Source organism: Nerophis lumbriciformis, linkage group LG26 (assembly GCF_033978685.3).
Source record: "Nerophis lumbriciformis linkage group LG26, RoL_Nlum_v2.1, whole genome shotgun sequence".
Taxonomy (NCBI): domain Eukaryota; kingdom Metazoa; phylum Chordata; class Actinopteri; order Syngnathiformes; family Syngnathidae; genus Nerophis; species Nerophis lumbriciformis.
In genome coordinates, this window is record NC_084573.2 from 13,767,501 (window position 1) to 13,785,251 (window position 17,751).

At 37.5% G+C, this 17,751-nt stretch overlaps 1 protein-coding gene across 3 annotated transcripts in view; it reads left to right on the forward strand.

The window, feature by feature from the left end:
* LOC133623876 (glutamate receptor ionotropic, kainate 2-like) overlaps positions 1–12,046 on the forward strand; it is a 333,817-nt gene extending 321,771 nt beyond the window's left edge. For all 3 annotated transcript variants that reach the window (XM_061987340.2, XM_072916258.1, XM_061987341.2), the window contains one exon: positions 11,493–12,046. In XM_061987340.2, coding sequence (XP_061843324.2) covers positions 11,493–11,657 — 165 coding nt within the window. In that variant the 3' untranslated portion in view covers positions 11,658–12,046. The remainder of the gene's footprint in view (positions 1–11,492) is intronic.
* Positions 12,047–17,751: the final 5,705 nt, after the last annotated feature.

Genomic DNA, 17,751 nt, shown 5'->3' on the forward strand with positions numbered 1-17,751 from the left:
GATTACAGTCAAACATGGCTTTCATTTTCACTTTTCCAAAAAAAAAAAAAAAATACGCTCCAGAATTATTAACGGTATGGTCTGCTGTTTTACGATGCATAAACCAGGAAGTAGCACCCTATTTAACCAACAAATACCGTATTTTCCGGACTATAAAGCACACTTAAAATATTTGTTTTTTCTCAAAACTCGACAGTGCGCCTTATAACCCGGTGCACCTAATGTACGGAATAATTCTGGTTTTACTTACCGACCTCGAAGCTATTTTATTTGGTACATGGTGAAATGTGACCAGTAGATGGCAGTCACACATAAGAGATACGTGTAGGCTGCAATATTTAAACGTTATAGTACCCATGATTGTCACACAAACATTCTCTGCATTTCACCCATCACCCTTGATCACCGCCTGGGAGGTGAGGGGAGCAGTGAGCAGCATCTGTGGTCGCGCCCGGGAATAATTTTTGGTGATTTAACCCCCAATTCCAACCCTTGATGCTGAGTGCCAAGCAGAGAGGTAATGGGTCCCATTTTTATCGTCTTTGGTATGACTCGGCCGGGGTTTGAACTCACGACCTACCGATCTCAGGGCGGACACTCTAACCACTAGGCCACTGAGCAGGATGACAATATGACTCAGGTAAACAACACCAACATTTTATATGGCATCCATCCATCCATCCATTTTCTACCGTTTGTCCCGTTCGGGGTCGCGGGGGGGTGCTGGAGCCTATCTCAGCTGCATTCGGGCGGAAGGCGGGGTACACCCTGGACAAGTCACAGGGCCAACACAGATAGACAGACAACATTCACACTCACATTCACACACTAGGGCCAATTTAGTGTTGCCAATCAACCTATCCCCAGGTGCATGTCTTTGGAGGTGGGAGGAAGCCGGAGTACTCCGGAGGGAACCCACGCGGTCACGGGGAGAACATGCAAACTCCACACGGAAAGATCCCGAGCCCGGGATTGAACTCAGGACCTTTGTATTGTGAGGCACATGCACTAACCCCTGTACCACCGTGTTGCCCTACACATGTTAAATGTTCCATTGAAAATATAGAACATTACACACAGCACTCAAAAATCTATCAAAATGTTGTAGTACGACTTTGGTAAGCTATGAAGCCGCACCGCTTGATGGATGTACTGTGCTTCAACATAGGAGTATTATTATGGTGTGTGTATAAAGTAAGACGTATCATTTGGCGTTTTGTTTCGCAATAATACGCAAAAGCAACTTTTCTTACCTTCTGATACATGCTGAGCTGTATTTGGGATCTGCATAAGTCCTGAAAATTTGCGCAAATCCGCCTTTGTAGTCCGTGCCTACGCCGTAGTTGATAAGCTTCTTTTTTTCCCTCTATCTTCTTGTTATGGGACATTCATCCCCCGCTGTTGCCATTTCTAATATAAAGTAGTGTAAAGTTCTTACTTATATCTGCCAGTGAACTCGCCATGAAAGTGCTAAAACATACCGGTGTAGTGAGTTTACATTATTCACCCAAGGAACTTTACTTATTAGACGGTTTTTCACGGGACACATTTCAACTTGTTGTTGTTTCCGGATGAGGAGATGCTGCTCCGTTATTGATTGAAGTAAAGTCTGAATGTCATTAAAACAGTTAGCGCCATTTTTTGACACTTCTTCCACTCCCGTCCTTGCACGCGACACCGCTACAACAAAGATGACGGGGGAGAAGACGCTGCCGAAAGGTGAGCCACGTAAATAAGACCGCCCAAATGGAAGCCACTGTCAGAAAGAGACTTAAAACATCATCTATGCAACATTTAGAGCAAAGAACCACCATTACATGTTATGTAGACCACAAGGAAGTATTTTACATTCAGAAAAAAAAATTATAATATGACTCCTTTAATGCGCTTTATAATCCTTATATATGAAAAAAGATCGAAAATAGACCATTCATCGGCAGTGCGCCTTATAATCCGGTGCGCCCTATGGTCCGGAAAGTACAGTACTGTACGGTGACACGATTTTTTCCACTTTTGTTAAAGGAATTAATTTTCCCTATTTGAGGAATCCTATTCGGTTACATCTGTTTTCACTGTGGTGTATAAAGCGTGTAAGACATGTTGCTTTAAGGATGACCTAGATCAGGGGTGTCAAACTCAAATACAGAGTGGGCCAAAATTTAAAACTGAACAAAGCCGCGGGCCAAGGTTGAACAAATTAACCTTTTAATAGGGACATTGAATATTGAACAAGCAAGGCTTATATAACTTTATAGTGGCATGCAAAATCGAGTTTCAAATAATAATAATAATAATTAAAAAATATCAATGGCATATCAAATACAATTTAAATAAAAATTGAATGCCTCTTTTCTATTTGCAGCCTTCTGAGGTAAATATCATCATTAACTTTTTCCACAGGCTAATAAATTTGAAAATAAAATCATGAATAAACCAACCATTCAGGACTTTAAACTGCTCAGTTTGCAACACACTGATCTAATCTGATGTGCCCAAGCCAGATACCTGGCATCTTTTTTTGGATGCTAGTTCTTTAATGTCGGGGCTCAGGCTTTGAGCTGAGGCAACCTTCATTATCGAACGGAGGTGTTCATCAGTCATTATATCTCGTATTCCACAATCTTGGGGGCGTGCCTTACAGGCACTGCTTTTAACATCCTCTACACACACACACACCTTGTAGCGTCTCGGAAGAGTTAGTGCTGCAAACGGTTCTGGGTATTTGTTCTGTTGTGTTTATGTTGTGTTACGGTGCGGCTGTTCTCCCGAAATGTGTTTGTCATTCTTGTTTGGTGTGGATTCACAGTGTGGCGTATATTTCAAACAGTATTAAAGTTTTTTTTATACAGGCACCCTCAGTGTAACCTGTATCAATGAAGATCAAGTATGCGTTGCATTCACTTGTGTTAATTTGATATCGCCTCAAGGGCCGAGTGAAATTACACGGCGGGCCAAATTTGGCCCGCGGGCCAGAGTTTGACACCCATGACCTAGATGCATGTTTTTGTTGCCTTTTTTTTTCCGTCCCCCGTCTGCCATCTCACTGTTGATTAGTTGCTGTTTTTCTTACGTTCTTCTTATGATTCCCAGCACATCTCCGCTATCATTAATCACCATCCACGAGACTGGGTCACAATGTTCAGATCATTCCAAATGCCACCACATCCTCGCTGCCACAGCGAGTTGATAATTTACGGGCTCCCGCCTCCTCCATTCTCTCTACCTGTAACCTTCCTCCAAGATGAAACCTAACAGCATTTTGCGCTTTTTTTTTTTTTTTTTTTTTTTTCTTCCGCCGCCTACATTTTCACAAAAGGCAAACTATATCATTCATGCAGCAGTCAAATTGGATGTATAAACGGGAGAAAAAAATACCTGCCGTCCAAGCCGCCTACAAGTCACACTCCTACACACTCAATGGGATTTATCTTCTGAAAGGGTTTTTCTTGCAATTTGTCTCGGAGACATTGTAGCCATGAACGCTTTATATAATATACTTAATGCAAGGACGGATGTTTGACATTTTGTCAGGTTGCATAACACGGTGAAAAAAGGTTGTTGTTTTTTGTTTTTTTTAAATGTCATCTTTTATGCTCCACAACCGAAGTTGTTCTTTACATTAATTTGTAGGTACAGTAGGTTTAAAAAGGCCATACAAAAACTAAATCTTAGAGAAGACCAATGTTTGCTAAAATAAATCATGCAAAATCAACTGAATCCATTCCAGACTAGGGGTCGGTACCTATCACATATGGTTCGATATGGTTCCAATTCCAGGTACCCTATAAGTCAGGCCTGGGCAATTATTAAAAAAAATGTGTCAGGGGGGCCGGTATATCTGATTTTTAGGAACGCTAATACAAACCCCGTTTCCATATGAGTTGGGAAATTGTGTTAGATGTAAATATAAACGGAATACAATGATTTGCAAATCCTTTTCAACCCATATTCAATTGAATGCACTACAAAGACAACATATTTGATGTTGAAACTTATAAACTTTTTTTTTTTTTTGCAAATAATAATTAACTTAGAATTTCATGGCAGCAACACGTGCCAAAGTAGTTGGGAAAGGGCGTGTTCACCACTGTGTTACATGGCCTTTCCTTTTAACAACACTCAGTAAACGTTTGGGAACTGAGGAGACACATTTTTAAGCTTCTCTGGTGGAATTCTTTCCCATTCTTGCTTGATGTACAGCTTAAGTTGTTCAACAGTCCGGGGGTCTGCGTTGAGGTATTTTAGGCTTCATAATGCGCCACACATTTTCAATGGGAGACAGGTCTGGACTACAGGCAGGCCAGTCTAGTACCCACACTTTTTTTTACTATGGAGCTACGCTGTTGTAACACGTGGCTTGGCATTGTCTTGCTGAAATAAGCAGGGGCGTCCATGGTAACGTTGCTCCAAAACCTGTATGTTCCTTTCAGCATTAATGGCGCCTTCACAGATGTGTAAGTTACCCATGTCTTGGGCACAAATTCACCCCCATACCATCACACATGCTGGCTTTTCAACTTTGCGCCTTTAACAATCCGGATGGTTCTTTTCCTTTTTTGGTCCGAAAGACACAACGTCTACAGTTTCCCCAAAAAATGTGAAATGTGGACTCGTCAGACCACAGAACACTTTTCCACTTTGTATCAGTCCATCTTAGATGAGCTCAGGCCCAGCGAAGCCGACGGCGTTTCTGGGTGTTGTTGATAAACGGTTTTCGCCTTGCATAGGAGAGTTTTAACTTGCACTTACAGATGTAGCGACCAACTGTAGTTACTGACAGTGGGTTTCTGAAGTGTTCCTGAGCCCATGTGGTGATATCCTTTACACACTGATGTCACTTGTTGATGCAGTTCAGCCTGAGGGATCGAAGGTCATGGGCTTAGCTGCTTACGTGCAGTGATTTCTCCAGATTCTCTGAACCCTTTGATGATATTACGGACCGTAGATGGTGAAATCCCTAAATTCCTTGCAATAGCTGGTTGAGAAAAGTTTTTCTTAAACTGTTCAACAATTTGCTGACGCATTTGTTGACAAAGTGGTGACCAACGCCCCATCCTTGTTTGTGAATGACTGAGCATTTCATGGAATCTACTTTTATACCCAATCATGGCACCCACCTGTTCCCAATTTGCCTGTTCACCTGTGGGATGTTCCAAATAAGTGTTTGATGAGCATTCCTCAACTTTATCAGTATTTATTGCCACATTTCCCAACTTCTTTGTCACGTGGTGCTGGCATCAAATTCTAAAGTTATTGATTATTTGCACACAAAAAAAAAAAAGATGTTTATCAGTTTGAACATCAAATATGTTGTCTTTGTAGCATATTCAACTGAATATGGGTTGAAAATGATTTGCAAATCATTGTATTCCGCTTATATTTACATCTAACACAATTTCCCAACTCATATGGAAATGGGGTTTGTACAAAACCTCACAATAATGTCTGATTGAATGCTAAAAACGTTATGACAGACCGCCTTAAAAAACCGAATGGAATTTTACGTTGTTTTTTTTTACTGAATGAGACACCCAGAATGTCCATGAAAATGAAGAATGTGGGATTTACAATATTAACTATGAACGATAAAACACTGAATATTGACAACTAGGGATGATGTTCGTTAAGAAATTATCGAGTTCGAGCCCATTATCGAATCCTCTAATCGAACCGATTATATATGACTGGGCCGGCACGCTGTTTATATTGTAGCGTCCAGAAGAAGTGCACACCAAGTCTGATGCTCTTTTTAAACTTTTATTGAGCAACCTATACTAACACAGCTCAACTTATCTCGTTCCTTCCACACGCACGTCTATCCTCACTCCTCATTTCGGCAACAACAACGCTTCCTCCTCCTTCGCCAATCACCTTACAGGCGTGCTACGTTCACGACAATGGGAATTCTGGATATCACTCACTCAAGAACGCAACCTCAGCAGGCGCCGTTTAATACGGTGCGCCCTATGGTCGCGAAAATACGGTATAGTGGCTTCGATAACGGGAACCGGTTCTCAAAAAGGGATTTGAATCCATGGAATCGGTTCTTTTCTTATCGAACAATCGGGAGGACCGGTTTCGAACATCATCCCTATTGACAATGTATGAACGTCACCCCCCCCCCCCCCCCTCTCCATCAACATATTTTACAATCAAGTTAAACGCAACAAAAATGCAACAAACAGCGAAATATTAACGTGAAGGGTAAAAAAACAAAAAACACCTACAATCTGATACATCTGATATCACTAAGCTTTAGAACTTTGTTGTGAAAATCTCCTTCCGCATTTGTCCCTGACACCCGCATTTCAGGCTCTGGAAACACTCTGTGGAAACGCTCCCCACCCACACTGCTTGGTGCCTCGTCTGAGCTGCAGTGACTTAGATTACCATAGTAAATAATTAGATTACTGTCAGGTTCAAACACTGATTACATCTATTGAATGAGACAAGAAGCAAGGAATTAAACAGAGACAGAATTAAATTTGGCTCAATTTGAGGAGAAACGTCTGGGCTGTACTCTTGGACGGTCTCCAGCACGCTCTGGCGAAAGATTGTACGCCACCTTTTTTTATTTGGACTTTTCCTGTTTACATAACAGCTGTTTCTAAAGGAATGGGGGGTATGTAAACAGCCATTGTTTTCGGTCACATTAACACAAAAGAAAAAGATTCCTCGGGCTTGGACTGGTCCTGGATCGATCTTGGGCAAGTCTTTGATCACAATAGATAACCCCTCCCGTCTCCTCCCATCGTACACAGCGGAATTTTCCAAGCCTTTGGCTTGGTGCAACAAAGACAGCTTTTGTCTGTTCACTGGGAACTGAGAGAACGGAAAGTTTTTTTGAGAATTTACATACAATTTTTCTGAAAATTACCATAGTAACTAATTACATTACCATAGTAACTAGTATATCATACAAAAGCGCAAATTCCAACCATTTAAATACTTTGTATAGTTCAAGACTTACGGTCATTTGAAAACATCACTGCACATCATAATGGCAGCTACAGTTTCCCTCTTAAAGATCTAAAAAAATTGTTTGGGAATGTCCGGCGGGCCAGATTGAAAAGTTTAACGGGCCGCATGGGGCCTCCGGGTCTTAATTTGCCCAGGTCTGTTATAAATTGATACCACAACCGTTCACAATCATTTTGTAAGACAAGCACACATATTTTTTTCTTGTTTTTATGCATTATAACTCTAAATAAATGCAATCAAAAGTCTGCTTACAATGGAGCCTATGAGAGCCGCTCTATTGTGCCAATAAAGTGCTTAAACAAACATTCAAATACCTCCATCAAGGTTTCATACACATGCTATGATTATATATGTACTACTATCAAGGTGAGAGGCATGATTTATGATCTAGAACAGGGGTCCCCAAACTTTTTGACTCGAGGAGACAACGAGAGTAACAAGCGGTAGAAAATGGATTTGAAAGGACAAATTTAAAAGAATAATAATTTAATAATAATGAATAATAATTAGAATACAAAAAAAAAAAAAAAATACAATTTTATATATATATATATGTATGTATGTATGTGTATATATATATATATATATATATATATATATACAATTGTATTTTAAAAAAATATATGTATATATATGTATGTATATATATATATATACAATTTTTTTTTTTAATATATATATGTGTGTATATATGTATATGTGTGTATATATACGTATATGTGTGTGTGTGTGTATATATATATATATATATATATATATATATATATATATGTAGATAGAATGCATTAAAAAAAATACATCCGTCTTACAAAATGATTATCGATAGGCAAAATTAAAAAAAAAAATTCAGTTTCCCTTTAACAGTACAAATGTTTAGTACTTGTGCATATGTTTGTGTTAATAAATGTTAATTTGCTTAATAACAAATATCAGTTGTGCTGTGCTGTTCAATTATACCTCGATTTTTTTCACTTCCTCGTCTCATTTGCAAGTATTGTATAGTAAACTTTGCATGCAGTTGTAATTCCAAGACGTTAAATGGCATTAGTGTTGCCCACTCAGGGAGTCGTCTTTGCCATTAGGCGGAAACTTGTCTTTTGTTGCACCCTAAAAGTGTTTATACTATAAGTATTGTACTGTTTGATTGTAATGTGCATCTTAGTTGTAGGTTTCATTATCAAATATGGAGGTTTTGAAATCGCCATGTAAAATCCCCAATGCTCATCAATGGCAAACCCAATGTAAATTACCATTGAGCTAAAGAATTTTGAAAAGTGGAGCCTTACTGTACATTTGAGTGTTTTTAATCAGGCGTACTTGCTTTGTTGGCATGGAAACGTGCATTATTACCTTGAGGCAGACTGACTCAGTGCTGCTTGAGTGGGTGGAGCCTGCCGAGTCTGCAACCGGACCCGATTTTTTTTTTTTTTTTTTTTTCAGATTTCTCAGCGCATGACAAAGTGGAAAGAAAAAAACATAGCTCTCCTTGATTATTTAGCCCCTGAGCTAAAATGAGTTTGACACCCCTGGTTTACATGTTTTGTTTTTTGTTCAATCCCAAAAAGACCGTGAGTTTAAGTTTAATCCCGGCTTTGTAGACACACTAAGACAAAATCTAAGCTCATTGTGTTTTTTGAAACTTCACCAATTCCCCCTGAATTTTCAACAAATGTTAAGTGTTTTGTCCAGATTATTATTTGTGATTTGTACATTTTCAGAACGTGCTTGTTTTATTTTTGGCCAAACTAAAACAAAGCAAACAACCTGAAGTTGTCTTTATTCTTAAGTTATCACGCCATGATTTTACCTTTCCGGCCCACTTGGGAATAGATTTTCCTCCATTTTCCTGAGCTAAAATGAGTTTGACACCCCTGTGCTAGAAAATGTTGAATAAATTGACTTGTAGGAACAAGCACCCGCAGCTGGATTTATAGCTGCAGCACTTTTTTTTCCCCTCTGCAGCTAGCGCCATCAAACCACTTTCTATTTAATTGACAATTTAAAAGAACATATTAATTACAATTTAAAAAAGAGAAAATAAATCTGCACACTGCAAAAACTAAAATCTAAGTAAGATTAAATATCTCAAGTTATTTTCTGTCTGATTAGATCATTCTTCTCACTAAGCAGATTTTTTGTTAGAATGTTTTACTTGTTTTAAGGGTTTTGGTCCTAAATGATCTCAGTAAGATATTACAGCTTGTTGCTGAGATTTGATGACCTATATTGAGTCAAACATGCTTGAAACTAGAATATCAACTGATGCAAAGCTGTGTCATCAACACTCACAAGTATAAAACTACTTTTTTAAAGTAATCATTTCTTACTTCAAGCATGAAAAAAAAAAAATCATGATGCCGAGCGCATATCATTATGTCAAGATAATTGCACTAGCATTTACTTATTTACGAGTATTTTTCAACATATTGAGCAAAAATTTCTCTTTTTTTTTCTACCAAGAAAAGTGCACTTGTTATTAGTGAGAATATACTTATTTTAAGGTATTTTTTGGGTTCATTGAGGTTAGCTAATTTTACTTGTTTTAGAAAGTCTTGACAAGCCAAATTTTTTGTTCTATTGGCAGATAATTTTGCTTAGTTCAAAGAAAATACCCCCAATTTTTAGATATTGTTTTTCTTGTTTTTGAACACTGACTTTTTGCAGTGTGTGTCATGAACACTCAAGTATAAAACTACTTTTTTAAAGTAATAATTTCTTACTTCAAGCATGAAAAGTAAGAAAAGGGGGACTGTGGCTCCTCCTCCTCGACCTACATATAACTTAAAACCGGCCGTTTTTATGTCTTCTGCTTCTTGCCCCAAAATGTCTCTGTCAAACACGAGAAAAGTGAACTTGCCGCATATTATGTCAAGATAATGGTACTAGCATTTACTTAATTTAAGAATATTTTTCAACATATTGAGCAAAAAGGTCTCTCTTCTTTTTTTTCTACCAAGAAAAGTGCACTTGTTATTAGTGAGAATATACTTATTTTAAGGTATTTTTTGGTTCGTTGAGGTTAGCTGATTTGACTTGTTTTGGAAAGTCTTGACAAGCCAAATTTTCTTGTTCTATTGGCTGATAATTTTGCTTAGTTCAAATAAAATACCCCCAATTTTAAGATATTTTTTTTCTCGTTTTTGAACACTGACTTTTTGCAGTGTGTGCCATTAACACTCACAAGTATAAAACTACTTTTTTAAAGTAATAATTTCTTACTTCAAGCATGAACAAAAGATATTGAGGTACACAGTAAAGGGTGACTGTGGCTCCTTCTCCTCGACCCACATATAACTTAAAACCTGCCGTTTTTATGTCTTCTGCTTCTTGCCGCATATCATTATGTCAAGATAATGGCACTAGCATTTACTTCATTTAAGAATATTGTTCAATATATTGAGCAAAAAGTTCAATTTTTTTTTTTCTACCAAGAAAAGTGCACTTGTTATTAGTGAGAATATACTTGCTTTAAGGTATTTTTTGGTTCGTTGAGGTTAGCTGATTTTACTTGTTTTGGAAAGTCTTGACAAGCCAAATTTTCTTGTTCTATTAGCAGATAATTTTGCTTAGTTCAAATAAAATGCCCCCAATTTTTAGATATTTTTTTTCTTGTTTTTGAACACTGACCTTTTGCAGTGTTTACTAGTCACTTGTTATTAGTGAGAATATACTTATTTTAAGGTATTTTGTGGGTTCATTGAGGTTAGCTAATTTTTCTTGTTTTGGAAAGTCTTAACAAGCCGAATTTTCTTGTTCTATTGGCAGATAATTTTGCTTAGTTCAAATAAAATACCCCTAATTTTTAGATATTTTTTTTCTTGTTTTTGCAGTGTGTGTCATTAACACTCACAAGTATAAAACTAATTTTTTAAAGTAATAATTTTTTACTTCAAGCATGAAAAGTAAGAAAAGGGGGACTGTGGCTCCTCCTCCTCGACCCACATATAACTTAAAACCAGCCGTTTTTATGTCTTCTACTTCTTGCCCCAAAATGTCTCTGTCAAACACGAGAAAATGGCACTAGCATTTACTTAATTTAAGAATATTTTTCAACATATTGAGCAAAAAGGTCTTTTTTTTTTTTTTTCTACCAAGAAAAGTGCACTTATTAGTGAGAATATACTTATTTTAAGGTATTTTGAGGTTAGCTAATTTTACTTGTTTTGGAAAGTCTTGACAAGCCAAATATTCTTGTTCTATTGGCAGATAATTTTGCTTAGTTCAAATAAAATACCCCTCATTTTTGTAAATTTTTTTCTTTGTTTTTGAACACTGACTTTTTGCAGTGCAGTAGGGCAATATTGAATAAGCAGCAGAAGCATTGAGGATATTTCAAATGCAGCTACTGCCATCTGGTGGAGTCAATGAGTGCTGTTTGACATGGAGCTCACTGAAAAATTGGAACATTTATTTTCAACTTTGGGATTTTTGCAAAGTTGATTTTAAAACATGACCAACTGCGATTTGTGCATTGTGTTTATTTCTTTTTTTTTTTCCCCCTTTCCACGCAGAGATCGTTCTGCAGCGCCATGATGGACGAGCTGCGCGTCTCTCTGAAGTGCCAGCGTCGACTCAAGCAGAAGCCTCAGCCGCCCGTCATCGTCAAGACGGAGGAAGTCATCAACATGCACACCTTCAATGACAGGAGACTCCCGGGAAAGGAAACCATGGCATGAATGAGGGAAAAAAAAAAAAAGAAAAAAAAAACTCCTCTGGGTGTGTGGGGGGGACGAGGGTGACCTCATCGGTGCAGGTCACACCGTGGATTCCTTTTTTTGGGGGGGACCCCTTTGATTTGTAGAGAGATGTTTCCTGTGGAAATAAAGCTAGCTGAGCAGTGTCACCTCACTGTGAAGTTCACTTTTTGAAGGGCAGCTGGAGACGTGGACTAACACACACACACACACACACACACACACACACACACACACACACACACATACAGTCGGGCTCTGGGAGAATTTATGATTTCTTGGCCATTCTTCAGAGAATATGAATGATAACACTAAAACCTTTCTTCCATTCATGCTTAATGGTCGTGTGAAGCTATTTATTGGCAAACAACTGTTTACTATTTTTAAATCAAAATGACAAAAGAAAGTACCCAAATGTCCCTGATCAAAAGTGTACATACCCCAGTGACTTTGATCTGATAACATGCACAAAAGTTGACACAAACAGGTTTGAATGGGTACCAATCCTCACCTGTGACCTGTTTGTAATTAGTGTGTGTGTATAAAAGGTCAGTGAGTTTCTGGGCTTCTGACAGACCATTGCATCTTTCATCCAGTGCTGCACAGATGTTTCTGGATTCTGAGTCATGGGGAAGGCAAAAGAATTGTCAAAGGATCTGCGAGAAAAGGTAATTGAACTGCATAAAACAGGAAAGGGGTATAAAAAGATATCCAAGGAATTGAGAATGCCAAACGCTGATTAAGAAGTGGAAAATGAGGGATTCGGGTAGACCAGCAAATATTTCAGCCACAACTGCCAGGAAAATTGTTCGAGATGCAAAGAAAAATCCCCAAATGACTCTCTGAAAAATTGTGGTGTGGCTGTTTCAAGATGCACAATAAGGAGGCACATAAAGAGAAATGGGCTGCATGGTCGAGCCGCCAGAAGAAAGCCATCACTCCAAATGACTTAGTTCCAGAAGTTTTGAGGCTTAATGTGACATTTGCGCAGAAATGGCTTTCTTCCGGCGACTCGACCATGCAGCCCATTTTTCTTCAACTCACTGACCTTTTATGCACACACATTAGTTACAAACAAACATGTCACAGGTGAGGATTGGAACCTTGATTAGCCATTCAAACCTGTTTGTGTCAACTTTTTGTGCAAGTCACTGGGGTATGTACACTTTTGATCAGGGTCATTTGGGTACTTTCTTTTGTCATTTTGATTTAAAAAGAGTAAACACAGTTGTTTGCCAATAAATAGCGTCACAAGCATGAGTGGAAGAAAGGTTTTTGTGTTATCATTCATATTCTCTGAAGAATGGCCAAGAAATCATAAATTCTCCCAGGGTATGTAAACTTATGAGCACGACTGTATACACACACACACACACACACACAGTGACACAGGATGTAGTTTTTCTGTTTGTGTCAAAAAAACAAAAAACAAAAAAAACCTGTGTATTGACCCCCTGCCCCCGTCCCTCCTCCTTTAGTTTCTTTAGGGTTATTTGGAAAAGAGAAGAAAAAAATAAATAAATAAGGAGAAAAGTAGTTGTTGCCAAACCAATTTTACTATGAACTGCTGTGTATATTTCGGGAGGTCACCTTTGCCGACTCATTGTACTTTTTTGTCCTTTTTCTCTCGTGCCAAAGCTTCCGTTGGAAAACGCCTCGACGTGTGCGCCGCAATTGTCTCTCATTGTTTGAATTCATGCAGGATTTCTCTTTTTTGTACAAGACATTTTATAGGACTTTGTACCATGGTAGCCCCCCTTCCACCCCCCAACACATGTAGCAGACGCAAACGAAGCCTTTGCTCCAGACTTTGACAACTGATCCCCCCCCCAGGAGGTTTCCATGTTGCTCTGTAGGATTTATCCATCCCCCCCTCCTATACACACACACACACACATTTGGTCTTTTCATCTTGTGTGTTGGCGAAAACGTGGCTATGTAATAAAGCTATGCTTGAAGTCACAAAATTGTTTATTTAACAAGACTTTTATTCACACAGTGCAAAAAGTCAGTGTTCAAAAACAAGGGGGAAAAAAATACAAAAATGAGGGGTATTTTATTTGAACTAAGCAAAATTATCTGCCAATAGAACAAGAAAATTCGGCTTGTCAAGACTTTCCAAAACAAGTAAAATCAGCTAACCTCAATAAAACCCCAAATCACCTTAAAATAAGTATATTCTCACTAATAAGTGCACTTTTCTTGGTAGAAAAAAAAATTTGACCTTTTTGCTCAATATGTTGAAAAATATTCTTAAATTAAGTAAATGCTAGTGCCATTATCTTGACATAATGAGATAATTTTCTTGTGTTTGACAGAGACATTTTGGGGCAAGAAGCAGAAGACATAAAAACGGCCGGTTTTAAGTTATATGTGGGTCGAGGAGGAGGAGCCACAGTCCCCCTTTACTGTGTACCTCATTATTTTTTTTTCATGCTTTAAGAAATTATTACTTTAAAAAATTAGTTTTATACTTGTGAGTGTTAATGACACACACTGCAAAAAGTCAGCGTTCAAAAACAAGAAAAAAAATATCTAAAAATGAGGGGTATTTTATTTGAACTAAGCAAAATTATCTGCCAATAGAACAAAAAAGTCGGCATGTCAAGACTTTCCAAAACAAGTAAAATTAGCTAACCTCAATGAAACCCAAAAATACCTTAAAATAAGTATATTCTTGTTAGAAAAAAAAAAGAAAAAAAAGGGACCTTTTTGCTCAATATGTTGAAAAATATTCTTAAATTAAGTAAATGCTAGTGCCATTATCTTGACATAATGATATGCGGTAAGTTCACTTTTCTCGTGTTTGAGGCATTTTGGGGCAAGAAGCGGAAGACCTAAAAACGGACGGTTTTAAGTTATATGTGGGTTGAGGAGGAGGAGCCACAGTCCCCCTTTACTGTGTACCTCTTTCTTTTTTTTTCATACTTTAAGAAATTATTACTTTAAAAAATTAGTTTTGTACTTGTGAGTGTTAATGACACACACTGCAAAAAGTCAGTGTTCAAAAACAAGAAAAAAAATATCTAAAAATTGGGGGTATTTTATTTGAACTAAGCAAAATTGTCTGCCAATAGAACAAGAATATTTGGCTTGTCAAGACTTTCCAAAACAAGTAAAATCAGCTAACCTCAACAAACCAAAAAATACCTTAAAATAAGTATATTCTCACTAATAACAAGTGCACTTTTTTTGGTAGAAAAAAAAAAAAAAAAAAAAAAAAAAGAGACCTTTTTGCTCAATATGTTGAACAATATTCTTAAATGAAGTAAATGCTAGTGCCATTATCTGGACATAATGATATGCGGTAAGTTCACTTTTCTCGTGTTTGACAGAGACATTTTGGGGCAAGAAGCAGAAGACATAAAAACGGCAGGTTTTAACTTAAAATGTGTACCTCATTTTTTTTTCATGCTTTAAGAAATTATTACTTTTAAAAATTAGTTTTATACTTGTGAGTGTTAATGACACACACTGCAAAAAGTCAGTGTTAAAAAACAACAACAAAAATATCTAAAAATGAGGGGTATTTTATTTGAACTAAGCAAAATTATCTGCCAATAGAACAAGAAAATTCGGCTTGTCAAAACTTTCCAAAACAAGTAAAATTAGCTAACCTCAATGAACCCAAAAAAAATACCTTAAAATAAGTATATTCTCACTAAGTGCACTTTTCTTGGTAGAAAAAAAAAATTAGACCTTTTTGCTCAATATGTTGAAAAATATTCTTAAATGAAGTAAATGCTAGTGCCATTATCTTGACATAATGATATGCGCTCGGCATCATGATTTTTTTTTCATGCTTGAAATAAGAAATTACTTTAAAAAAGTAGTTTTATACTTGTGAGTGTTGATGACACAGCTTTGCAACAGTTGATATTCTAGTTTCAAGCATGTTTTACTCAATATAGGTCATCAAATCTCAGCAACAAGCTGTAATATCTTACTGAGATCATTTAGGACCAAAACCCTTAAAACAAGTAAAACACTAACATAAAATCTGCTTAGTGAGAAGAATTATCTTATCAGACAGAAAATAAGCAAATATCACCCTTATTTGAGATATTTAATCTTACTTAGATTTCAGTTTTTGCATCATCAGTGGTACAGTCTGTATTAACTACAAAACCCAAAACCAATGAAGTTGGCATGTTGTGTAATTTGTAAATAAAAACAGAATACAATGATTTGCAAATTGTTTTCAACTTATATTCAATTGAACAGACTGCAAAGACACGATATTTAATGTTTGAAACTGAGAAACTTATTTTCTTGTTGCAAATAATCATTAACTTAGAATTTAATGGCAGCAACACATTGCAAAAAGGTTGGCACAAGGGCATTTTTATTTGGTTTTGCCACACATTTTCAATGGGAGACAGGTCCGGACTACAGGCAGGCCAGTCTAGTACCCGCATTCTTTTACAATGAAGCCACGCTGTTGTAACACGTGGCTTGGCATTGTCTTGCTGAAATAAGCAGGGGCATCCATGAAAAAGACTTTGCTTGGATGGCAAAACCTTTCAGCATTAATTCACAGGTGTGTAAGTTACCCATGCCTTGGACACTAATACACCCCCATACCATCACAGATGCTGGCTTTTGAACCTTGCGCCTATAACAATCCGGATGGTTCTTTTCCTCTTTGGTACGGAGGACACGACGTCCACAGTTTCCAAAAACAATTTGAAATGTGGACTCGTCGGACCACAGAACACTTATCCACTTTTCATCAGTCCATCTTAGATGAGCTCGGGCCCAGCAAAGTCAGCGGAGTTTCTGGGTGTTGTTGATAAATGTATTTTTCTTTGCATAGTAGAGTTTTAACTTGCACTTACAGATGTAGCGACAAACTATAGTCACTGATAGTGTTGTTTTGAAGCGTTCCTGAGCCCATGTGGTGATATCCTTTACACACTGATGTCACTTTTGGATGCAGTACCGCCTGAGGTATGGAAGGTCCGTAATATCATCGCTTACGTGCAGTGATTTGTCCAGGCTCTCTGAACCTTTTGATGATATTACAGACCGTGGATGGTGAAATCCCTAAATTCCTTGCAATAGCTTGTTGAGAAATGTTCTTAAACTGTTCGACAATTTGCTCACGCATTTGTTCACAAAGTGGTGACCCTCGCCCCGTCCTTGTTTGTGAATGACTGAGCATTTCATGGAAGCTGCTTTTATACCCAATCATGGCACCCACCTGTTCCCAATTTGCCTGTTCACCTGTGGGATGTTCCAAATAAGTGTTTGATGAGGGTTTTTTGCCACTTCTGCCAGCTTTTTTGAAACATATTGCAGGCATCAAATTCCAAATGAGCTAATATTTGTAAAAAAATAACAAAGTTTACCAGTTTGAACATTAAGTATCTTGTCTTTGGAGTCTATTCAATTGAATATAGGTTGAAAAGGATTTGCAAATCATTGTAGTCTGTTTTTATTTACCATTTACACAACGTGCAAACTCCACTGGTGTTTGGGTTTTGTACAAAGTGACCTGCTAACTGACTTCACTCACTTGCGCCTTAGAAATATTACGGCTCCAGATTACCTGTGACCCTAATAAGGACAAGCTTTATGGACAATGGATGTTCTCTCCCTGATGTGTGGACCCATCACTGAGACCAGCAGATGGATACGCAAAAAGGTAAACTATTTTTTGTCAATGCACAGCGAAAGTAATCTACACAGTTTCAACCAAGATATATATGTATATATATATTATACCATGAATTGATTAACGTGGACCCCGACTTAAACAAGTTGAAAAACTTATTCGGGTGTTACCATTTAGTGGTCAATTATACGGAATATGTACTTCACTGTGCAACCTACTAATAAAAGTTTAAATCAATCAATATACCAATTTTAATGATATCTGATTCACGATGTTAATGTAAAATACCAAATCACAAGCTAGTATCATATTTAGCACAGTAGAACCATGTTGTGAAAGCCACCATACAAATATTCCTGTAGACTTTCTAGGATTATAGTGCAATGACGGCCTATTACTACTAATATAAAGGAAGGTTTTGTGGCCCTATTTTGGTCTTTAATATTGTTTGTTATTGTT